Raw genomic sequence first — 26,327 nt, 5'->3', positions numbered from 1 at the left:
ATTAAAGCCCCATGGCCACTTTCTCCACAGAAACATGATGTAGAAAGTGAAAACCTCTGGAGCTTTGCAGACAATCTTTTTGTCTTAATGGGTCGGGGGGAGAGAGAGGATGAGTCATGGCGAGAAGTGACAGCTACAGATGTGTTGCAAACAATGGCTCACTCACAGATCTGGTGCTTTTCATTTTAATAATTCACTGTGGGAGCAATAACTTAGATTGTCTATGTTTTTTGAGTGAAGAAAATATGATTGAAATTTATCTTTTTCATATCTATCCAGCAATATCGGCTTGCAGTGGAAGATGGTGTACGGAAACTTTCAAATGATTTGGCATGACAAAATAAGCACAACTCACCAAATGACCTATGACACACTTTAAGCCAAATGTTGCGTATAAATTAAGAGCTTGATGCAGGAGTTTTCCCAGGTTATTCTTTATTATACTACAATGCAAACATTCAAAAGAAAAACATTTCATTATGATATGAGAACATTCAAAGAAAATGCAAACTGTTTAACAAGATGCTTATTATGAGTCTCATCAGAAATGCTCCGACATAATTAAAGGAGGGCTTGCTTTTAGATAATGTTTCATCAGATTACAGTTACCAGAGGTTTACACTGTAATCATCATATAAAAAGCAGCCTCCCGGAAAATCACCTCGAAGCATTTATAGAGCAGTTAATACAGTTTACAATACTGACTGTATACTTAACAACTGGACCTGCAAGACAAGTGGAAACAAGTGCTTTCATTCACTTAAATCTTAAGGTCTTTTAAACTTTGGAATTATGACAACATATTAGGTGAAATCTCCTGTACATTATTCAACACCTCAAACACAAACTCATGACTGGACTGTCTTTCTGTGTCTCACTTCATCTGGCTACAGAGGCCAACGGTTTAATCTGCAGCTGTCATTAAGAAACACTGAGAGGCGAGCTCAACCTCAAGAGACTGAGTTTTCGGTATGTTTTCAGAGTACAGGAGAGCCTTGAAGCAATATTAGTGCAAGTTTGTAGGGGTTATAACATTTCTACTTATGCAATAGTTGATGTAAGGGATGCCAGAGAGCAGCTGCAGAACTACATGTAGACGTGGCAGTGACTTGATTTGAGTCTTGATTAAAATAACAATAACAAAAAAACAAAAAAACAAAAAACAGGATGGCATTGTGTTACATGAGTATTATACAGTGATTATGATGTTGATACCCTCATCTCCTCCTGAACACAGAGACCCCTACATATAAGACCTGTTGCATGGAAAATACATGGCTCGGAAAAACAACCTTCTTATTTCATCTTATCCAGGAACGAACGCACCTCCATGGGATCATAAGACCAAGGCCCAACTCCCCCCTAGAGAAACACAAAGAGAGGAATGTTAATGACACCGTAACTAAATCATGTTTTCATTTAGAATTAGAAAGAACATACCAACTTAAGAATCAGAGACATGTCTGTGTCATTTAATATGTGTAATTCTACATTTCTGGCATGGCTAACATGACCCTGGCATCGTGCCAAGAATCTAAGTGTTTTGTCTGTTTCTTTCACTGCTCCTCCTCACGCAATAGCGTGAGTGCAGATAGCGTTGGGACCTTTACACCCACAATGCTGGTATTACTTTCAATCATGCGATTGCATGGAAAGAGCAATGAGTGCGGCAGGAAAGAAATGTGGCCCTGGCAATCTTCATTCTTAATCACATAAAACAAACGTACAGGAATATATCTGTCTGCACAGATCTCACCTTGTAGACAACTTTCCCAGCCTGCAGCACGTAAAGCCTCTCTGGCAGAGCACCATACTTTATGGCAGAGACATCATTCATTTCATCCACAACCACCGGACACAAAGGCTCCTTTTGAAGCAAGATCTGTGCTGCAGACAGCCTGTCCTCCAGGCTCTGGTGCTGGTTGATGTCAATGTTGTTGGTAAAGGCCCAACCATCTGACACGGAGATAAAGAATGCGATTTCACTTAAAGGACCCTGAATGCAGCAGAGCATCAAAGTTATGGAACACATAATAAATGCAGATTTATGGATGTTGCATAAGTGTGTTACAGCATCAAACATTAAAGTTTTATTGAGGTGAATGTAGCCCAGACTTTGGTAGTGTTGCTGCCCGAGCTCTAAGCACAGATCTACATCAAGACTTTTCCACAGTGAACTTTTTGGGGGTTCATTTAAAGACTCCACAACAGACTCTTTAGGTAAAATATAAATCATGACCTAAACCAAGATAAGACTTTTATTTTATTAACTCATCATTGTACGAAGTGATGTCATCATGCACAAATTGCTTTTAAAAATCCTCCACTGTAGAGATATTTATCATTGTGATGTAAAGTGAAGGCCATTAATAAATATTGATTAGTGCTTCTTAGTGATTATTGACAAGTGCTTCTGAGGCACACATCCATCATAAAAACAGATTTATTTTGTCCAATTTGCACTTTTAAGTCTATCAGGAGAGTGCTCATAAATCAAAGTTTGATTGCTTTCTTGATTGACCTTCTCCCTGTAAGTCTTGCATGCATAGTTTCTCCTCCAGCAATAAATTTCACGCTGATAATATCATCACCTGACACTGGGCTGACTTCCACTCACCTGTTGAATGCGCCTCGGCGATGTAGACCACAAGAAAGTCAGCTACATCGCTTAAGTCCTTGACGAGTTGCTTGAACTCCTCAAGTTTGTACATAAACGGGGGTCAGGTGCAACTTCCAAAACTCAACACTAGCGGTCTGTTGTCTGCAGAGAAAACACAGTTATTAAAATTTTAGTGCAAAATAAGAGAGCTGTACAACCGGAACAAAACCCCAAAGGTTGGACTTCATGACTCACCTTTCAAGTACTTGCCGATACTTGTTTTCTTTCCCTCCATGGTGACCACAGGTGTATCCGGAGCGTCTCCCCCTTCAAACGCCGCTTGTCCGAGAGACATCCACATGTGGTAAGATGCCACTTTTATGAAATTCATAGATCCGAATGTCAGACCCCAGTCTTCATACTTAAAGTTGGGATTCTGAGTCATGGTGCTCTTTTCACCCATTTTGAGCACTAGCTTCTTGGTGAGACTTGGAGAAATAAAATGCAAAATTGAGACAATGAGAGTGACTCCTATCATGTAGCAAAACATGCATGCTGTCGACAAATAGACCATCAATCTGTGCAAGGACATGCTTGCTCCTTGGTAGTGGACTCCCGTTCTTACAGCGCCTGCTGCCATCTGATTGTTAAAACATGTCGGTTACCGCCCACTCCCTCACGTTTGATAACAGCTGCCTTCAAGGACCATCTGAAAGCTCGTACGTTCTAGTTCACACGGAGCAAATGCTGGCTCGATGGAGCACTGTTGATCCGTGAATTAGTGTTAACGTTTCCATGTTAAAAGCGCTCCCAGTGTTGTTGAAAACGATGGTACTTGAGTGTCTTTCTTTAGGACACTTTGTGAGAAGAAGTAGGAGTGGCCATGTCTAATAATAAAGGGACATGGAGGGTCAGTGGCAAAAAATGGCGGTTGAGACAGACTTAGCTAGCTGTTGGGAAAAGTTTCCTTTCTTGGTTAGGTTTAGGAAAATGATCGTGGTTTGGCTAAAATAAAAAGATTTATACCAGAAGGCCCTGAAGGCAACTTCTCCCGTGTGCACATTGCAATTTCCGGTATGTTTTCAAGGGAAAAGCCATGACGTCATTTTCGGGATCTCGCAGGTGTTTAATTGAATTTTAATGCCCCAAACAATTAAATGTTTGCGTGGGCGATACCAACATTTTAATCCAATCCTGTATTTCTAATTTAAAGATTTGGAATCGACAACATTAAAACAGAAATCGAGATAATTAAACATTAGCAGGAGTCTCTCTTCGAGGCTATAAGGTTTATACAAAAAGGGGACAAAGAGACTACAAAACAAACTCCTAACGAGTATCTAGGCTAGTTTAGCTATGAGACTTCACCCGCCATAATTTACACCGAAGCCAGCAAAGTGTGAGGGCGTCAGCATTAGCATATGCCGCTAGCTATCGAACCGTTGTTGCTAGCTAACGTTAGCTAACATGTTAGCTTAACAGTTGCGTAGCTACTTAATGTAAAAACACGTTTAGGAGACACTGGTCGGCACGGGCCTCCGACCCCAGTCCTCTTTTTCGCCACATGCTGAATATAAGTGTATTTTGAAATCCATATTTTGGTCTCTTACACTACCTGACTCTTTGGCTAGCCTTTAGCTAGCTAAAGTTACTTGAAATGTTTAACCACTCTCTTAACATTTAGCTCTCTGGCATGCTACTTTGCTGCTACTCTGTAATGCACGGCTCATATAATGAAACAAAAATCTAGAAGTGTGTCCCATGACTGTCAATAACTATAGTCATTTTAATGTACAGATATCAAAACATTTTCTCATTTAGGTTCTGGCACACCTGCTGCACCATGATGGTGATGGATGGATGGATCTTCTGTGCTGGCTGGATTTGATTCTTAGGTAATAAAAATTTACCACAAGGCCATCTATGAATCTATAAAACACACTCAGCTCCCAACATTTGGTCTGCATGTTCAGAAATGAAGAGAAGTTGTTAATGTGGCACACTTTTTTTTCCAATGGTTATCTACAAGGCCAGTTAATCTGTAATGGTCACAGACAGGGTGTAAAATTAGCAGGAGCCATCAGCCAAATGCTGGTACACTAAAAAAGTGGCTGGTAGATTTCAGAACCAAAATAATGATTTACTATTGAGTGGCTGGTGAATTGAACATGAATTTGAACATTTATCCATCAGTGGCTCTTCTTGTATCCCTCTCTCCTTGATTCTCCTCTTTTCTTGCTAGCGGGTAACTGCCCCAGGAGCTATTCGTTCATATTATTGTCATAATGTGTATTCAAATTTGACTGGCATTTATGCTTTCTAATGCACAGAGAGAAATTAGAAGGATCAGAACAGGTCCAAGACTCATTTTTGTCCAGGGCCCCCAATCTGACCAGTGTCCTTAAATTTAGTTACATCCTACTAGATAGATGACAAGCAGTTGAGAAACATGTCCCAACAATTCAAGTAACATGCAGGACTTTTAAAATAAGTAAATACATCAGTCACAAGCTATTTAATGAAGTGAAACTTAAAGATGTGGACTCCATTCATTTCTTTAACTATTTGTCTCTATGTGAAAAGTTGACAAAATATGCAAAAGTACTCTAACAGAATCCTAATGGTGTGTGTATAGGCCTATAATAGTAATAATAATGATGATGATAATGATAATAACAATAATAGTAATGCATTTTATTTATGGGCACCTTTCAGTTTTCTCAAGGACAGCTTACAAGACACAGTTTAAAAAAAAACAAGCAGCAGTGTATATGTATCCATAGATCATTTCAGTTCAGACAATTCAGTTATATACAGTAAGTTAATAAATAACTAGACAAAAATCATGATTCTAAATATTAGGTTTAAAATCCTCATCATAGTCATCATCAGTGCAGGTCACTATATGTGTGTCACCATTAAATCAGACGGAATATGCAAAAGTTTATATACTTAACTAAACTACAGCCCTGTATGTGGCAGTCACCATGCTATATCTTTAGATTTTCCAAACAAATACATTAACAGTTTAACAATAGCCTACTCCCTGGATTCCATGCAGACTTGAGCTGTCTTTATTTATCAGTTCACCCTTGCTTGTTCTTGATCTGTGGCTGATTTACACCCAGATTAACCAACCACATGTTAAAATACAACATCCAAAAGTTGTAGGGCCTAGTTAATATCAGATTTTATGAGTCCCAAGTTCATGTTTAACCAGACTCAGATTTTGCATTTTGTTTTAGAAAACAGTTTGCCAGACTGAAAATCAGTAAAAAGAATAAGATATGTTGCATGTAGTTTTCAAACTTCTTTGCTGGTAAATGCTGGCTAAAAGCAAACCAGAGCTGTATCCACGAATTGCGCTCAGTCTTCCAAGGGGTATTAGTGTAAGTGTATCTGTGTATTGTGGTATGTGTATTTTAGTATATGTATTGTGGTATGTATACAGTAGTATGTCTTTTGTAGTAGATGTATTGTCAATATATGTATTGCGGTGTGTGTATTGTAGTATGTGAATTTTGGTGTATGTATTGTTCCTTCCATGTTTGTAGTGTATGATGTTTAAAACTGTACATTTTAACAACATTGTATGCCTACATGTAAAAGCCCAACTAGGGACAAGAGCTTAAAATTGGCAATGGCTATAAACTCTGTGCAACACACCAGTCACAAATAAATAAAAAAAACTGAAACAGCATGAAAAGTTACAGCAAAGGAGCAGGTACTGGCATAAAACGCCAAAACTAACACATAATATCCACTGCCTAAACCATTAACAGACATAACTGTCCACGCTCATCCACAGGTATTCATATTTCCAACAGCACTTAAAGGCAGCATCAGAGCTTTTATTCCCCACCATGGATGTATTCATGTTCCTGTCCTGCATTTCCGCGTTTTTACAGCCCATACCTCCCATTTTACTGGCAGAACACACCCCGCCACATCTGTTACACAACTTTAATAATCTTCCACTCGCCAGTTTGTCCTGTCCGCCTTGTTTGTGCATAATAACAACAATTTATGTTGTTAGTGACTGTGTCAACTCTGACCTGCGTTAGGATTTTACCTTCCATGTAAAGACCACTCGGTGGCGCTGCTGATTAGCAGTTACCACAGAAATCCTGTTGGAGATGAACACCAGCTCTCTCAACCCTGGGTTTATCATAGGATATAACAATTTAACGCGTGATTATGAAGGTTGGTAAGACTTGGAAGATAATATTTTTTGCAAGTCTAATTTAGAATAAAATAATCCATAGATATCCATCATTTTTAATCAGTGCATTTAGTCAGATAGTGTAGCATGATCCAGATAGAATAACTCAAAAATAGCTCAAGTTATCGTGCATGTTGAAATAATATGGGCAGCTCAGACATACACTGAATGCTGGACACCTCATCGTAAGACTTCTAAACTTGATTCCTTTCACACTTTAATTCACATTTTTGAGGAGCAATTTTTGGAAACACCTCAAATCATTAACCTAAATTATGTCAGGATTTTCTGCTGTGTCAGAACTCACATCTGGAAACTAAATAAAATAGATATAATAATAGAATAATGCAGTTTAAATGTGTCCTGAGTGTACAGGCTACATTTTCTATAAAAATCGCTATAGCCTGTAATTTTATAGAAAGTCTAAAAAGCATTGTGGTGTGCTTTATATTGGCATACAGCTAAGCATTTTAGCGATATATCACTTAATGTCACTGTGGTTTTATTCAGTGTTTCGATCATACATGTGTCGAAACAAAAAAGCAATGTCTGATCTGATCAGTGTGATAACGCACGTACTGCACCAAAGCTTGGAGAACACCGTTGCCGAATGACGTCTTTTGTATTTCTTGCATCCACTTCTGAAGGTTGGGTATAGGCTATATGCCAAGTAGCCTGTTATCATAGCAAATGCGCATGCAGTAGCCTACGTTGCAAACTTCACATCTAAGTGCAGAACTACAAACAGATCCAAATCTTATCCTCCCACAGAAACACGGACGCAGTCTTCATTGGTGCTCCCCAGTCTTGCAGAGCAGTGGAGCTATCGGGTGCCAATCAGAGACAGAGAGGGAGAGAGAGAGACGCAGCGGATGCTGATGACGGATCCTCACTGAGAGGATGCTATCGATCGGGCTCGCTGATGCTCTCCCCTCCAGTTTGATAAACATGCTGATGTGCGCAATTACACCTTTCCTGCTCCTCACTGGCTTATTGACGAAGGTAGGTGTTACCAGACTTGTGTTGATTGCTTTTGGTCAGATGAATGTTAGCACGGGGAAAACAGCCCATCTTCGCGCTGATGCCGTTTGCAGTGATTTAGTTACTTTCCCTTTGCGCAGGTAATGTGAGCAGCGGCCGCACAACGCATGGGAAACCCGAGTCATCAATGCAGAACCCCTCAGCGCTATTCGGGATGGTCAGCCACTGTCAGACCCCAACTTTCACAGACTTCACCGGCTTGTCGCTGTCCGTGTACGGAGCCAAGACAGCGGACATCTGTGCGCGCAGAGCCGGGAGCGGTGGTTTCGGATCGCAGATTTGCCGGAGCTCCCATGACACCCCGACTCACATGAGCTGCGCCAGCCCAAAGAGACTCAGCGTGTCCGAAGAAAAAGCGCATCTGTCAGCCAAAGCTCCGCGCTCGTGCCTCTCGCTCCCACCAGCGCAAGGTAAGCCCCCCTAGGTCCAAATCAGAGCAGCACCCACAACTCTTTAATTGATGCGTTTGGAGGTTATAAACGTGATTTCTGAACGAGGTGGATAAATTTGAGTGGCATTTAATGTAATAATGATCATTGCTCTCTTTAAAACAAACAATAAGGTTAAAAATAACAAACTCAGTCAAACAGCAGCCCTGTCAGTCTTGCCATTTTCACCAATTAGCAGTTTCGAGGTTATTTGAGATAAAAGTTTTCCAAAATAATGTTGCTTCCATATGTCTCCTCCGGAGCATCCTTTGAAGCAGCTGTACTGTGTATTTGTGTTGAGAGCCCTGTTTGCAGTTGTGGATTAGGCTTGTTAATTAACCCCAGAGCTCACTTGGATCCTCAGCCAATTCATAAATAACACCAGAATCAAAGTCTGTGTTGCACACGAAGGCCATGTGAAGTGATGTACAGTATGTGGAGCAACTGCCAAGCAAGTGCGCATTTCCTATGGATGTTAACAAGGCATGGCAGCGTTTAATTCATGAGAGGATTAGTGTGATGTTGGCTCATTTAGTTAAATATGGCAAACATGGCAACTCGAAATTTTGACAGTTTAAAACAATATTTTTTAGGAATAATGAACACAGATATTTTTCCCCTCACATTTGTAACAGTATTAATCGTAAATATAATTAACTCTACCTCTACATGCTCAAATTACACCTCCTAAAAAAAAAAAAAAAAAAAGGAAAGTAGAATAAACTTTGACATGGGCTCATCAGTGAAAGCAAAAACTTTTAAAACAATTACATAGATGAAATGAGCACTGTCATACAGATAGCATCCAGAGTGGAAACTGGGCTTGGAATCTCCGTGGAAGCCTGCTCCATCCTGTTTAGACAGTGTTGTTGTGAGAGGGCGGAGGTAATTACAGCCCCATCCTAAATTATGATTAGACGGAACAGACTTTTATATTAGCAATCATCCTTGCAGCAAGAAGAGGATCAACGGATTTGATTATTGTTTCTTCTTGCTAAACACAAACCATATGTCTGCCGAATGTGTCTCAGCATTTATGAGTTCTCTTGGAGCACAGTTGTGCCCTCAGCCCTCCATCCCCAGCATCCCGAAACAGAATGAATCGTCTCATTGTCTTTGCGACGCTTTTGAACTCGCTTCCCGTAAATTGTGGGAATGCAAGATGTGTTATGCGTTTGTGGATTATGTTGAGCAGATTAACATTGAGGCAGACACATAGTATCTGTTTGTTTGGTTCTGACTCTGCGAGGCAGTTGAGTGATATTTTAATAGCTTCAGTATCTTGCGGGCTTATGAATTAAAATAGTTTTCAGCCTCATTTTGGAGTGCAAAACAAATAACCCAACATCATCTTCTTTATGCACATACTGATTCAACTACAAAGCAAAACATGTAACAGCAGTAATACATTTTCACATTATATTTTACGTTTAAAATTTCAGATATAAAAAGTTTATTCAGTTCATCTTGTACTTCTAGTGTTGCTCTCTCTCCCCTATATGATCATGCACTGTATTCCAGACATTTTGTGTTGTTTTATAGTCTCTTATGGTGAGCATGGAGTATGAAAGTGATCTCAGTACTCATCAGTCTTTTGTATCATGCCTCATTTGAGGCTGATCGTATTACATACTCCCATTTGGGGACAGAGCTGGAGTTTAAACTGCATTCTCAACCATTGCTTTAGATTTATACTGAAAGGAATCTTTGAACAAACACAGACTGTAATATTTATCCTGATGGAAGTGAGACACTGGAGGACGAACTTACCTCAGACTGGAGATTTCTGACCTCTAACTGTGCGTGCGGTGATTGCAAAATATGAACGATTACTCAGTGATAAAATGATGATAAAATATTATGCACTGCTGATGTTTCATCGAATCCTAATTGTGGGATTTTTTGGGGAGGGAAGCTGTACCACGATGTACTCTGAGGCATTCAGTGCTGCGCTGTTGATTTCCTAATTACTCCCAAAAAATGCAAGTCTTTGTTGTTTGTAAATTTTTTATGTCAATTTGTGTGCATCCATGTGTGTTTACGAGTGTATAATCAAGTGAGAGTGAGAAAGCTTGTGTGCTAATGAAAGAGTTATAAAACTGAAGTGCAGTTGTGTCGGTAGATTCTCGATACAGGCATTGGTTTTGATTTTTACGGACCAGGTGTCCTGAATGAAAAAATAACTCAACATTTAGTCACCCTCATTGTTTATATGCCGTTGCATTTTAAGAAATGTTCCCAGCATAAATCCAAGGACAATAATTCTATATTTTTCTTTAAGTTAAGTCAAGTGACCTATGTCACACCTGGTCCGAAGGTTTGGAAACCATGTGTATTGCTTTTTGTGAGTGGAACAGCGGCTGATCATCCTTACACTGCGAGTCCACTGTGCTATAAATATTAGTGCCCACCAGCAAAGAAAATATTTAGCTTGCAAAGAAAAACACTTGACCCCTCTTGAAAAAGAATATCAGGTTTGAATGGAGTGTGTACTCTAGCATCATTTGATACCTTACTAAAGTTTCTCCTGGCCGGGACGAAGCTGCCTCGGCTGTGAGCTTATTTGAGGAAAATGTTTGAGTTAGAGGAGTGTGCCGGAGTCCCACACTCCCTCTCTCAGATAAATGCAGAGGTCTGTCTGTTGATTCAGCCTGTAAAGAGATGAGTAATGGGATTTTGGATTTAATCATTGTTGGGACTTTTTTACATTGCTATGGCTGTTTCTTGCTGTCTTTTGCCAACACACATCATCCTGACATGTTTTCTATAAAACCGTACATAGAATATTTATACATGCACACCTGTATGCAGGCACACAACCCCACCAGCATCCTTTGCTAATACATACAGACACTGTGCCAGCATGTGCTGAACACACACACTAAGCACACATGCCACACATGTGTATACACACACACTTTTTTTGTGGTGAAATGGCATTGGCACCAATGTTGAATTTCCTTAAAATGACTTAGTTTCCTGTGTTTTCCCCAGCAGCATTTGTAGATGTCAGACTGCAGGGCGATAATCTGACTGTTATGAGAAACAACCGACCATTACAGCCCCGCTTTGAGCCTCTCCTGTGTCAAACGCTTAATGACAGCTTAGCAGTAGCTTGTGAATAATTTTGGTTGTGTGTGCACAGAGCAACACATTAAGTGCTTTTGGTGAAGTCATGAATTCTAATTAAACTATGTGGTTTATTTATTATTATTATTCTTTGTGGAAAGAGGAGTGGAGGATGGACATAAATTTTCTCTTCAGTTTCTCTGCTGGGCAGATTTCATCCTCACTTTAAAAGCAAAAATATCTCTTCATAGAAATTCTGATATAGAAGAATAATTGATAATACAAATGTTCCCAAAAATATTCACATTATTCATCATCAAAGTACTCAAATATATGGCACTTAGCCTAACCCACAAGGAAACTGGTGTTCACATTTGAAATATCTGTGTGTTCCAGTGTCTTCTTTGGGTAGTTGTCTAGAGTTGTCTAAAATAAATCTTCAGATTTGTGTCACATAAAATGTTTATACAGCTATAATTCTGGGAAAATGTTTGCTTCAGCTGTTTCAAGGGGTTTCGAATTTCCTAAATTACGGCGGACGTCAGGCTTGTAATTGCTTTGAGTTTGGCTTTGATGTGTGCACAGATCATATTATTTATTTGTATTGCTTCTCAGTATTTTCTTTTGGTTTTGATTTGTGAGCCAGTTGTCATTTGTTGTTGTTATACCCATTTTGCTGACTCAGGGGTATGACAGTAGTCTTTGTCAATGCTTCAAGAGTGTAAATGATGGTTTAATAGAAATAGTTCTTTGTTAACTTGTTCCTTAATGCTGAAAAGACCAAAGAGAATGAATGGATGGATCACAGGGGGGAAATGATTCAGCAGGTGACACAGCGCAAATATTTAGGTGTGAGTTTAAATTAGTCACCCCATGTTAAAATTTTACGATCTTAAATCAATCCTTAATTGAGTTTTCTTTTGTAGATTAAAGCTCTGTGGAGAGATTAAGAGCATAATGACGTTCTCCCACAGTGAAACTATTGAGTCAGTAATTCACTATGGTGTCACAGTCTGGTTTGACAATATAACTGTGAAATTAAAATTTCAAGTCCAGAATTTGATAAGACAACCAGGGAAAATCACGGGTCTTTTGACTCCAACATCTCTGCAAGAGATTTTTAAAGAAGAAACTGATAAGCAAACTCATTTGCCTGGTCCTAACAATGTCCTCCACAATGAATATGTGCTTCTGCCATTCAGTAGAAGGTATAGATGTTCTTTATGCATACATTATCTTTAGTGCAGCAGTGAAATGGGGGGTTAATATTAGGGCTGCATAATATTGGAAAAAACTGACATCGGGATTTTTTAATTTCTTTTTTTGCAATATATATTGCGATATTAAAAAATACAATAATTTTCACCAGATGACTTAAAGTAAGAAAATTAAAAAATAGTGGCCTTTACTCACCACAACTGCAGAGGCTACCAGCTTCATGTGAAATAGACTACATTATAAAAGGGCCGTTATTTATTAATCCCTCTGTATCTTTATATTTCTACTTTTTATCCGCTCCCGTTGTTTCATAAAGTTAATGCATTGTGTTGTCATTTCAAACTCAACACTTCCTGAATTTGTTTCAAATTAAAAGCCCCGTATAACCTCGGTTGAGAGAATCTATCCATTTACTATTGTGGCTTTTATTGTGAAACCTATGTAGGAACTTGTTGTGGAGGATTCAGTGGCTTGTATGTTTGTGTACAGTACTTCAAATGTAGGTCCTGCCGTCTGGTGGCGCTTTTTAGGTGACTACAACAATATTTCGCCTGGCACATGAACAGACACAGTGACTGAAATAATAGTAGAAGTAATAAAAACAGGACAAAACGACCGGGGATAATTGGTGTGGACCATCGTGTAGTGTGTCATGTCTGTTGGCCAAGTCAAGGCACGATTTTAGGACTCCACAATCGTGTAATGTGACATAGTGACTTTCAGAACATACCAGGCATAAATCCTCCTTCACCGTTTCTCTCTCTTGCATGTCGCTCATTTTCATTTTGACTGCAGCGTGTGCACGAGAGGGGGAGGGGCTGCTGAGTGCTTGGAGAGGGAGCGACTGAGAGAGAGAGTGAGCTACAGAGAGAGAGAGAGAGAGAGAGAGAGAGAGGCGAACGGAGCGGAGAAGGAGCTTTCTTCAGAGCTGCTTTTCTGAAGCAAAACAAAAGTTTACATGTTCTAAAAAAAAAAACGAGAAAACATTGCATGTCCTGCGATGTGACTATCGCACATGCGCACATCACGATGGTGATGTTCAAATGATATATCGTAAAGCCCTAGTTAATATAATCTTTTTTTCTGAAATATTAATTTGGCTTCAGTTTGCACATTTTTTAATACTTGTTTAGAGTGCTTTTTATGATATATTTCTATGTCTAGGTGTTGTTTCGGTTTATGAATTGTAGAAACTTAAATATAATGCACTAGGCTGTGTGTGTGTGCATATGTGAATGGTTCAGCAGCCTTTGTGCCCAAACTTTTCTTTTTTTTTTTTTGTCTTTTTCTTTCTCAAAAATTTGAATGATTGTATTTTTAACTATACTCTGGCAAAGCTGAAAACCAATTATGACTGTAATCCAGATCCTCAGATACACAATTATCTAAAAATGTTGGTTTTATAAGCCACTTTCATGTTCACATTTGCCCCGAAAAATGTAGGTTATAACAATATATACTCATTTCTGTCCTAAAGCAAACTATTTTTCCTAGCTGAATTGCAGTTGAGACACTGAATCGCTGCCACCTCTGCGGATCAAGTGGAGCACCAAGATATCTTATTTATTACGGCTGAAGTCTGACAGAGCAGCTGAAGATGTCAGCATCACTGTCGGTCAATATGCCAAAAGGTTGTAGCAGTGAGGGAAGGTTATAGCTGTTCCTCCCAGATGTTGTGAAAGACTGAACAACCCTCAGAGGAAACATTTCGCTGTCATTGCTGCTAAAAGAGATTTGACCTTTTATTGAACTTGTGGAACACTTGGTGTCACAGCCGAGGTTAACCGAGCAAATTTTTTTTTTGTACCAGATGGCGAAGAGGTTATAGAGTGCATTTTTTTGGTATTGCTTGTCAGTTTGATGATATTTTACATAGAATTTGTCAACAGGAATTGACTGACAAAAAACCTAACATCCTCTCCTTTCTGCATTTGTGCCTCTAAATCATGTGGAACGATACATACAGGCCTGTTTATGTGTATCCAAGTAGTACAATGATAGTAACATTCTTCTCACAAGTTTTCTCACCAGTCACTACATTCCCATGAGCTAAAGAGAGCGCCTCAGCCCACGTCTTTTGCGTCTTGTATGAGCTCAGCAGTGAGTTATGGGCAAATGTGAGGGTGCTGCCTGGGAAGGGTGTTGCAGGGTGTAATGTTTGCAGCATGTTCCATTGATTCATAAAGCGAAGGCCCGGTGATGATTCTGCAGCGGTATTCCCGTAAACCTCTGTCTGGCCGAGACGCTGAGGAGGGAATGCTGGGTAATGGAATGAGAGTGCTTCCTGAGTCACAGCCACTGGAGAGGGAGAGTGAGAGAACACCCCTGGTTTGGCATCTGCTTGGCTGAATCACCTCAATCAAACTTGGCCGGGAATATGCATGACGTGTGTGGAAACGGGAGATAAGTGGCAGCGGAAGAGACGAGTGTTGCATCAACTTGACTGAGGTTGGATTCAAAGAGAGGAGGAGGAGATTTATGAGAGGTTGAGACTGTTTCAGCTTGAGTATCTTCTGATTAGTCCTCTGAGGTTGCAGAATGAACATGTGCGTGTATGAAGCCACAAACAAACAGAAACAAATCTTGTAGCACTGCCACCTCTCCGCTGTCCTTTTTCTTCACCGTAGTCGGTGTCGGTCAGGTCAGATGTTCTCATTCTTATGTGACCAGTGTGGTATGATTATTGCATCTCACTGTAACCAAAGGAATGCTGACTTTCATTCTGCCAACAAATTCAACCAGTCAGTCACAGAGCAAAAATATGATCTGGTTTGAGTAAGTGTCGAAATATCACTGGAATACCAGAAGAAATGTGCTCTGGGCCTCAGTATAATCAAGAAAAAGCTGCAGAGTTGGCTCAGATATGTCATCATAAAAATGTATTTTTAGTCTAAACCTTGCCTTGAGAAGTACTCACAAAGTTTCACACACTACACTTTTGCTGATGTGGGGAACAAGATGCCAGGTCTTTGTGAATTAGATTTGTTTTCCCTTTTTAACAATTTGCAAGCAAACATAAAGCGACTTCTTTCTGATTCTTTTCGCCTGGACAGACATGCCACAGCTGACCACATGTCTATAGAGTCTGTATTACTCATGCATTTTCAGACAGCAGCGACTCCTCTCGCAGACCTCTCTGTGTATGACTTAGCACACGGGTGGGTTTTTGATTTACATCTCGGCTGTGCCACTTGCTGTTCTTGGCTCGACGCTGCTGTGCTTCATCAAAGAAAAATCCGCTCCACTCTGACTGTGGCAGTTTAGACGGCCATCCGTCGCTGTGCTGCCTCTGCCAGAGCTGACTGGGCCCTCACAGCTGTCAGCTGGAGAGGGAGACAGACAGAGAGAGAGAGAGGGAGATGGCAGGGGAGAGAAGTGGCCATTAGGATCAGGGCTTCACTGACGTCCCTAAACAAGCTGCAAGTACACAGATTGTTTGAGTGTGATGGGGCAGTTTTGGACATCTGAGTCAATCATGAGGAGGCTCCCTTTTAATCTTTTCCACCAGAGAGTGTCCTACTACCACTGTATCAGCAGTTTATCTCATTTTATCTGTGATCAAGATGTGAGTAACATTCACAACACGTAATAGTTGCTCAGTGTGCATCACAGCTTTGGAAACAGGTCACCATTTAAAAACTGCTACAGCAACAGTTTCAACTTGTTTAAATGGTGTCTGAAATGGCCCTTTTTTACTAGGCTGGTCATGTTGGAGATTAATCAGCCAGCCAATCAAACATTGGCTTCAACTGAGTGGTCAAAAACAAACGGGCAAACATGATGCGAGCGGAGGCTGTTTTAATGCCTTCATTAGAGCGGAGGAGAAAGCAGCCAAAAAGCTTGAGTTTTATCCTTCCTCTTGTTCTCTCTCCGTCTCTGCCAGGAAGCTGCCATGGGGCAGTGCCCAGTCAGCTCACTGCACCATTGGCTGGCGTTGCCCCAGAGGACTATGAAAGACATTATAAAGTCTAATAGTGCAGTTTATATACTTTATTAGTGCTTGTTAATAGAAGCCTAGCATTCTGGAAGAATTACTTATTCTCTAGTCATGTGCAATGCGATCCAGCCCCTGCACTGTATTAACTTGCTTACCAGGACTAATAAGTGCACAAAGGAACGACGGAATAAAGGTTGCTCAGAGAAAAACTACTCTTGCTTGCTGGTGGATGATGTGGGTCGACATCAATCACAAACCCTGAGCGTGACAACTTGCGCTTGATGTGGACTCAGATATTCATATGTGCATTATGTCTTGGCAGATATAGATCTGTATGCATTATTGTCCCAGATAGAGAGCCAAGTTTCATCACACAGAGTCAATATCTATTGAATTATTCTTTCAATGATATATTTTAAAGCGCTGGCAAGCAAATCTTTGCGTCAAAATTTATTATAGCTTATGTATTGCTTGAAGTCAGGGCCTCTAAGGTTCTGTCAGTGCCGAGAGTGATATCATCCTGTTCATCCAATGTCAGCACACAGGCAGCAATGCAGCACAGGTGGACTGGTGATTTGTCAAAATGTTTCATTTTTAGTAGCAAATCTGGACAGCACGATTCTGCATGAGGAGAGGAAGCAGAAGATTTTAGGAAAGTGAGGCTGGTGCCCTGTTCAGGTTAACGCTTTGTAAGTCCAAGTTTCAGGGAGCTGGGAGCTTCGCCAGGCTGACTCTGGATGTTAATAAAGTTTAGAGGCTCTATGCCAGCGCTGTGATCTGTAACGCTTAGGGTTATTTTTACAGACTTTTTACAGACAATTATATTTGAAAGGGAAGGCTGTTTTTCAGTGGGCTAATATCAGAGCATGGAGATAAAGTATGTGATAAGAAGATGCAATTTCCCATGATGTGATGCAGTGGAGAGAGTTTTTTCATTGTGTGGGAATATGTTCTGCATGAGAACTCCCCATGTTGTATTGAAACGGCAAACATGACACTTGTATTATTTTACTAAAGGTTTGTTAAGAGTGAATGTCTTTTCCCAGGAATTCTCCGCTTCATCTCAGCCACACATCCTAACACCTGGTAGCTGTCCAATTACAACCACAGACAGATGGAGGTTTAGTGCCTAAAGGGCATTTTGACAACATTTGTAACATTTGAGGAGGGTGAGCATTGTTGATTCTTATTCCCTCTTCATTTTCTCAGATAATCCAAGGATTGTCTATTTATTGTGTTTGTCACATGTCTTTGTTTCATCATTATTGCAACCCCATCACCACAATAAATGTTGGCAGCATACATTTCTGCAAACCACGGATACATTGCATTTGTACATTGATGTAGCAGATACATTGAGAGTTTGCATTTCCTTATGTTTCACCACGCTGTGCTTAACTTGCGGTTAGGTTTATGACAGTCAGCTCATATCCTACATCCGTTAGAAATGTCTATATTAAAAACGTACCAATATAACGTAACCATTGTTTGCAGACATATACAATGCCAACATTTTCTTCTGGTGACTGGGATGATCGTTGTTAAACAGGACTGAGTTGATTGAGTTTTATATGACATTGGCTTCTAGTTGCTGCACTGATGTTGCTGGCTACCAGAGACATCTGCTTGATGTCACTCTCTGCAGCGAAGAACCACAGCTCACAGATGAGCTGGTTGCTCTGTCCAGACGCTTCCACTGGGAACAATAGATGCATCTGTTATCTTCTGGCTCCTGTAGTATCTGTCTGCTTCACATTCCCTATGTCACTTTGCATTTGAGAGAAAGCTGTGCGGTTTTCATTCTGTTTACAGTTTTCTTGAAATCCTAAATGAGGAAATGATTTTGCTTTAAGGAGTTTTGTTGAAGACAATTAGTTCTGTTCTTTGATTTACTGTTGCCAAGATTAAATGTAGGACCCCTTTACTTCATATGGGCTGTGCAATAAGTGTGTTAAATGGATCCATATTACACTGAGTAATAGCCTCAGTATGCACTCTTCATTAACATGCTTAACATTCCCCCCAAGACCCAGAAGTCGGCTTCTATAATACACTGCTTAACACAAACATTATGTTGGACACTTTGGATCTCTTATGGGGCTCGTTGTTGGCAGTTTTATTAGTGAGCAGATTTGGACAGTGTGTGTACTTGTACGTGTGCTTATGTTTGGGTCAAAGTGGAGGACAGAATGGACTCATGGTGGTTCACGAACTCTGAACATGAATACCTTGAAAAGTTAATAAAAATACACACGCTTTTTGCCAGCTAATTAGAGCAGAGATCCAACAGAGAAGTCCAGTGAAGAGGTTAATACGTTGCAGTGCAAAATAAGATTGTTTTTAGCTTTTCCTGGCTTGAAAATAAAATCTGTTGCAACACTGGTCAGCAGCTTGTTGCATGTTTTCAAAACGGGACACGCAACTTTGTTTATGAAAGTAAGAAATCTCAATACTTGGCAAAGTAAATGCTAACTCGGTGATATTTTTTTCTGACAGAATCAATTACCAATGACATGGTTATTTAATGCTTTTGAACAGTTGAAGACATACATGTCTGTGTGTTTGTGCACCAATGCCTTTGCACATACTGTATGTGATTAGCTACCCCTTATGTGCCTTTGTGAGTTTACAGGTGTAGATTAGGGATTGGAATTCAGAACCGGTTCCATATTGTGCGATCCACTGGAATCGTATGCCGCCGAGCTTATCAGTTCCTTTTTTCAATGCTGGCATCTGACAGTTGCACATTGCAAAACAATGACGTCAAACTCATTGTTGCTAGAGGAAAGAGTCATAGTGGAGAGGAAGAAGCGGTCCAAAGTTTGACTTCTAGTGATGTGCGGGTAACAGTTTTTTAAAACTCTTCGCAATCCAACCTGTTATGAGAGCCACCCGCCCCACCTGACCCACAAACATATGCATTCATCAGTGTTGACCATTGCGAATAACAACCTACTTGCTGTTGGCTATATTGTATGTAATTTCCAGTAAATATCACAATATAAAATGTATGTTTTCTATTTTAAAAAAATGTCAATAGGCAGCAAGTACTCACCTGTCTTTTTAGTGGGTACGTTTTAAATATGATCTCTGGCACACAGCTGATATGCTATGTGATTTGTTTACATGACGTAAGAGAAGTACATATTGAACGGTTTCAGAATGGACAGAGACGCTTGTTTGCTTGCTGTTAGGACACAGTGCTAGGCCTACATATTCTCAGAGGGAAGTATTTTTACCGGACATTATGACCGGAGCGATTCAAATATCTTGGACTTCAAAAGATTCTCCTGATCTAAAACTGGGTAACGGAAATCTTGAGTGCAGCAACACTGATGGTGCTTGCTGTACGTGTTTGAAAGATGCCGTAAGAGAGACAGACAGAGAGAGAGGAAGAAAAGGAGGAAGGTGGACTATTGCACAATGTTTCTGTAAGTTATTAAAAAGTCAGAACGCTGCTTTGTAACTTAATGACCCACCCATCTGAAACCCGCGATATTTTCTAACAAGCTTACCTGAACCATCCGACCTGCAGGACCAGCAGGTTGTTATTCAGCCCACGCATCACTAGTGGTTTCATGACAACTTTGCTGCTTGCAATGTCTGTCTGTAAGATGATAATTTCATGTAAGAGTGGAAACAAACTGAAATTTTTTTCTATGGAACAAATTCCAGGAATGCCATGTATTTGACAATCTGCGCATGAGTGCCACTGCCAAGCAGCACATCCATACATGAGGGTAAATATCCTATGTTATAATAACATAATTGCCATGTAGGCAGGCTGAGCAGATTTTTTCGTTGACCAACAAAGTAAGACAACAGTCTTTTGCTACAGCTAGCTGGACTCGCCCATCAGCTCCCCTTTTCATGCTCGCTGCACAGGGAGGAAAAATGAGCAAAGAAAGGGTGTACAGAAAATTTATCATGAATCATTAGGGAATCGATAAAAGAACTGGTATGGATAAAATCTTATCAATTCTCATCCATAGTGTAGATGTCTATTTTTATCATTACATACAATGTTTGCTTTGGATCGCCACCTTTCGGACCTTCCAAACCTTGATTTCTGTCATATTTAATAAAGATGGTGGTGGTTGGCAGGTTATGTTAAAAATGGAGTATGTAAAATATGAGCCTAATGGGAACCAGTGCGTAGCTGTCCTAGCTGACTCGACATTTACGGCTGTTTCCCCCAGCTCAGCATTCAACCTTTACGACAAAGCCAAAACCCATCAGTAGGAGCTTCACTTACCTTAAAACTGATACGCTGAGATTCTTGGATCAGCACAGACAAGGCACATGGGTTCACACGGCTTCAGTAACCAATAAACATTCCTGTAGCAGGAAATGTCTTTTATATATCACCAGGAGTTTCTGACAAGAATATTTGGGATGAGTACCTGGCTTTCCCCCCAGTATGTCCTCACTGAAGCTGAGTCACAGATTTAGTGCACAGACTGAGGGACTGAAGACAGGAGAGAAAAGCATGATTTCTGTCTTCTCTCCTCTCTGTTTATCTAACTTTTGCCCTTAAAAAGTCAGCTCACAGCACATGTTGACTAATACCGATAAAAAGCCTAATCAGGCACTTTAAGCTCATATCGACAGTGATCTAATAGGCATGTGTTTGAAAGTTAAAATGAATTAGGCAGCGTCAGAGCCGTGACAGCCAGGTGCTGAGCACTTGGCCCAGCATACCGCGGCCTCAGCCAATTGGAAAACGCTTTGCAGAATTTATCTGCACCCTTCTCCCTTGACAAATTATTTTATTGTTCCCACACAGTTGGTTTTCATTTAGGATTTTGGCTAATGATAGGCTGAGAGCATGTGGGCTATTGTTATTCCTTTATTCAGCATAGATACACGGACTAGATGCGTTCACATCTGATAGCACACTTCCATGCAATAGAAACCAACCAAAGCATGACACACAGAAGGTACATAAATGTACACAGATGGTACACAGAATAGGAGACTTTAGTATATAGGGTAAGAAGGACAATCTTGATATGCTTATTACTTTGAATATGCTGTAAATGCCTTAGTGACTGTCTGTCAGATGGGGTAATGCTCCTTCCTGAAGGAACAACTCCCCTCAGCGAACTCCAAGCTCCGCTCCAAAACCTTTAATCACATTATTCTGTGTGTCTCATGTACCCGGACTAGTAGATATGCTGTGTGAGAGCTACAGATGGGAGAGATAGGGTGAAACTCGCCTCACGTCCGAGCCTTGCACTCTGCTTGACCTGAGTTCAGTACATCAGGACTAGGCCGCTAATCTCGAACAAATGCTGGGAGTCTCCATGACCGGGCCCTCTCTGAGATGGCTTAGTCAAAACAGCCCTGCTGCTCCTGAACACAACCTCAGCCTCTAGCTTAAGTCAAACGCTGATTAACTAACAAATACCTGCTGCTTGTTCCACAGCATTACACAGCTCGGTGCGTTCTGCAGTGCTCCATGGAGTTTGACAGTGTGTTTGCTGTCCTGTGGAGGAACACACAGTACTACTGTGTTCCAGGCCTTTCAGGGTTTGTTGGTAAAATGATGCAAGACATGTTAAATGAGTTGAAGCATCGAAATGCTGCACTGAATAGGGTTTTATTGTTTAATCTGTCATGTAGTGCTTTGTTGTCTGAGTTGGAAAAGAAGGATATAAATAAAGGCTTAGCTTTGTAACTGTGCTGCATTGTGTGGCTTTTCCCATAATAAAAAGCAACATAAACAAAGCAAAAAAAAATATTGAACAACAAATTGACATGTTTTCTTTTCCCCCCATCAAACTGTGCTTTACATTTACTGTGAAAATAAACCACTGAAACAGCCAAGATTTTTACTGTCTGGCATGAATTGAATCATTTAGCGATTAAGTTGATAGCTGGTTTGGCAACAAAGTTTTGTCATCACGGCGTCTCTCACCAATGTGATGGAAGCAAAGCAAATATTTTTACCAGACAATACAGGTGAAGAAACTATGCCTTTTTGTCTGGTTTCAAATTCCATTGATGTCCTCGAAACTCTCTCACCTTCCATGTTTCCAAGAAAGCCCTTTGGTTTCACTGCTAATCACATTGCCTATTCCACTTGATCAAAGCGGGACTGACACCAACACTTATCGGACATGACTCTGTCTCGTCTTCTCAAACATCGTCACTGTTTACGTAGGCCTCTCCACATTTTCTGACCATTTTAGGCTTCAAACAAATACAGAGCATTTCAGGACTCTTGCCAGGCTTGGGCACAGAGTCGGACTTTGTACATGGAACAGTTGGCACGCCTGGCATGTTGAACTAAGCATCACCACATGCACTGCAACTCTTCGTCTTTAAGAAATCTCTGAATGTTCCAAGTATTTTTTTTAAAGTATTCAAATTTACAATGAGTACAATACATAGCGATAATTCAAGTCTATTTTTGAGTCACTTTTATGCATCTGTGGTGCGTTGATTGTCCTGGTACTCATATCTGATTGCACATAAATGGCAGTGTAGTACTGACCTCCAGCATAAATTGCCAGTATGTGTTTTTTTTATTATTTGCAAATTTTTGAGAATGATTTGATACACTGGGAACAATAAATCTTCTACCTTTTTTCTGCAATAACACGGCCATTATTGTTCTAAAGAATGCAGCCTTTTAGTCCAACTAAAATTGGAAGTTTAACAGTAACTATAAACGAAAAGAATAAATAAAAAAAAAAGAAGCTTAGCGTGGATATACTTTAATTTGAGGGGTAGAAAAGGCTGCAGTGAAAGAAATATTTAATGTATAGCCCCCGAAACCGCAATTCAACAAAAGTCAACAAGACTTGTTAGCCATGTCCTTGATAGCTTTAGCTGTAAATGTAAATGCACAGTTTACCACAGGCCCACTTTTACAGGGCCAGACCTGTTATTTGACACGAAAATATAGCCAATCTAGGCCACTGTAAAGATGCCAGTCTTCTACAAGCCTCAAGAGCTCTGAGTCATGAAGGAGTCCAGCGAGAGAGGCAAAGCATCAGTATATGTACACTGCAGTCTGCCAAAGTACACTCATTTAACAGCACAAAAAGACTTGCACTGAGAACCCACATGTTTATGTTAGGGATGATGTAAAATGGCCAGAATTCATATTTCACATCAAATTTCTCTTTTAAGATGGCTTCTCTCAATTTTTACATGCAAGGAAACAAACATTTGCATTTCAAAGTTCTTCAAATAAAAATAAATGAAAAGCAAACCCTTTTATGGGTTTGGAGACTATATTGGAAAACAGGTCAGGGGCGAAATGAATATTTTTTATGGTTCGTAAAAGAGCTTCACAATGAATGCCAGGTTATGTGAAAGGCTTGACACATGGTACAGGCCAGAGCCCTTCGAGGTTCCCTTTTTATTCAGGCCGTACGCTCTCGAGCCAAGAACAGCCAAACAACACACATGGCAGAGGCCAAGATGATGATGAAGAATGATTTCTTTATTTCTGCTCGTTATCGTCTGATTAGGCTCCTTCTCACCGCAAACCCATCCAAAAATCTATCAACTAACAACAGTCTCTTTTCACTTGAGTCTATCACATGCGGGGTGGATGTATAATCACCTTAGTACTCAGAGGCATTCCTGTCTGCCTGGTATGTGCTGTTTTGTTTTTTAAGGAATTTTTGGCTTTATCTAAGGGTAGAGAGGTGATCGCAAATGAGGGAGTATGGGAAGGACATGCAGCTATCATCCCCATCCAGAATCAAACCAGGGGCTGTATATATAAGCAGTTTATGTGTGATCACATGATGATTTAAATTTGAAGAAACTTAGTTTTCACCAAGTTCTCATTTCAGCTATGTGACATACTATATACATAAATATTTTGCGCAGTACGTCAGATTTAAATAAGTCAGGAAATGTGTATGTATTGTTTTTCCCACAATATTATGGTCACACTAATGTATACATTATACATATTAGTATATATTATATTAGTATATTATTAGTATATATTATACACTTTGTATAATGCACCATAGGCTGGCATGATATCAGATTTTCACTACACAATTAGAGCCAAAAAGGTCACAATAACTAGAGTTTTTCTGATACCAATATCAGTATCAGAAACACCTCAGATACTGCCTAAAATTCTGGATTAGATATCAGTGGGTAGAAAAGTTTATGCGCGGATCCGATACCATTTAATTTATTGATAATCATTAAAGTAGTTTCACACCTGGATAAAATGACAGTTTTTCCTGAGATTGATTCTTTGCTTCTTTGAAACAAAGGCCTACACAGCAAGTTGCGCTCTGCAGCCACTGGCAATGCCAGTTTTAGAGCAGTGAAGAAGAAATGGTTTCCTCTAAAAAGTGTACCATCAGCTGTTAGCAAAATGTCAAATTAGATGATAAAAAGAAAGAAACCGTGTTCATTCTCTGTATGCATTTGTCCATGTTTTTCAAAAGGTTTAACTTGAGCTATGCCATACAACAATGGTAGCAATCATTCATTTCACATCCACACAAAAGATTAAGAGGTGCAGAATTATTTACATGATGATATCATATGTGCATAATTAACACGATATCCATGTTTCATTTTTAAATATCATGGTTTTTGTTAACACCAGTATATTGCGAAACCCCTAATGCACCACATGTTGTGGATATGACCTACATATACAGTACAGGCCAAAAGTTTGGACACACCTTCTCATTCAATGCGTTTTCTTTATTTTCATGACTATTTACATTGTAGATTCTCACTGAAGGCATCAAAACTATGAATGAACACATGTGGAGTTATGTACTTAACAAAAAAAGGTGAAATAACTGAAAACATGTTTTATATTCTAGTTTCTTCAAAATAGCCACCCTTTGCTCTGATTACTGCTTTGCACACTCTTGGCATTCTCTCCATGAGCTTCAAGAGGTAGTCACCTGAAATGGTTTCCACTTCACAGGTGTGCCTTATCAGGGTTAATTAGTGGAATTTCTTGCTTTATCAATGGGGTTGGGACCATCAGTTGTGTTGTGCAGAAGTCAGGTTAATACACAGCCGACAGCCCTATTGGACAACTGTTAAAATTCATATTATGGCAAGAACCAATCAGCTAACTAAAGAAAAACGAGTGGCCATCATTACTTTAAGAAATGAAGGTCAGTCAGTCTGGAAAATTGCAAAAACTTTAAATGTGTCCCCAAGTGGAGTCGCAAAAACCATCAAGCGCTACAACGAAACTGGCACACATGAGGACCGACCCAGGAAAGGAAGACCAAGAGTCACCTCTGCTTCTGAGGATAAGTTCATCCGAGTCACCAGCCTCAGAAATCGCAAGTTAACAGCAGCTCAGATCAGAGACCAGATGAATGCCACACAGAGTTCTAGCAGCAGACCCATCTCTAGAACAACTGTTAAGAGGAGACTGTGCGAATCAGGCCTTCATGGTCAAATAGCTGCTAGGAAACCACTGCTAAAGAGAGGCAACAAGCAGAAGAGATTTGTTTGGGCCAAGAAACACAAGGAATGGACATTAGACCAGTGGAAATCTGTGCTTTGGTCTGATGAGTCCAAATTTGAGATCTTTGGTTCCAACCGCCGTGTCTTTGTGAGACGCAGAAAAGGTGATGGATTCCACATGCCTGGTTCCCACTGTGAAGCATGGAGGAGGAGGTGTGATGGTGTGGGGGTGTTTTGCTGGTGACACTGTTGGGGATTTATTCAAAATTGAAGGCACACTGAACCAGCATGGCTACCACAGCATCCTGCAGCAACATGCCATCCCATCCGGTTTGCGTTTAGTTGGACGATCATTTATTTTTCAACAGGACAATGACCCCAAACACA

At 40.2% G+C, this 26,327-nt stretch overlaps 2 protein-coding genes across 2 annotated transcripts in view; one reads left to right on the top strand and one right to left on the bottom strand.

The window, feature by feature from the left end:
* Positions 1-418: 418 nt before the first annotated feature.
* dio1 (iodothyronine deiodinase 1) lies at positions 419-3,253 on the bottom strand. The gene is made up of 4 exons (XM_033621073.2): positions 2,855-3,253; positions 2,618-2,761; positions 1,757-1,956; positions 419-1,362 (listed from the first exon to the last, which is right to left on the bottom strand). The coding sequence occupies exons 1-4, from the start codon at positions 3,237-3,239 to the stop codon at positions 1,297-1,299; spliced, it is 795 nt and encodes a 264-aa protein (XP_033476964.2). The 5' UTR covers positions 3,240-3,253; the 3' UTR covers positions 419-1,296.
* A 1,192-nt stretch (positions 3,254-4,445) lies between these two features.
* glis1b (GLIS family zinc finger 1b) overlaps positions 4,446-26,327 on the top strand; it is a 95,377-nt gene continuing 73,495 nt past the window's right edge. Inside the window, exons 1-3 of the mRNA XM_033621461.2 lie at positions 4,446-4,494; positions 7,593-7,823; positions 7,943-8,272. Coding sequence (XP_033477352.2) covers positions 7,990-8,272 — 283 coding nt within the window. The 5' untranslated portion in view covers positions 4,446-4,494; positions 7,593-7,823; positions 7,943-7,989. The remainder of the gene's footprint in view (positions 4,495-7,592; positions 7,824-7,942; positions 8,273-26,327) is intronic.

Source organism: Epinephelus lanceolatus, chromosome 6, assembly GCF_041903045.1.
Source record: "Epinephelus lanceolatus isolate andai-2023 chromosome 6, ASM4190304v1, whole genome shotgun sequence".
Taxonomy (NCBI): Eukaryota; Metazoa; Chordata; class Actinopteri; order Perciformes; family Serranidae; genus Epinephelus; species Epinephelus lanceolatus.
The sequence above is the reverse complement of the archived record's forward strand: the minus strand, read 5'-3'. Positions and strand labels throughout refer to the sequence as shown.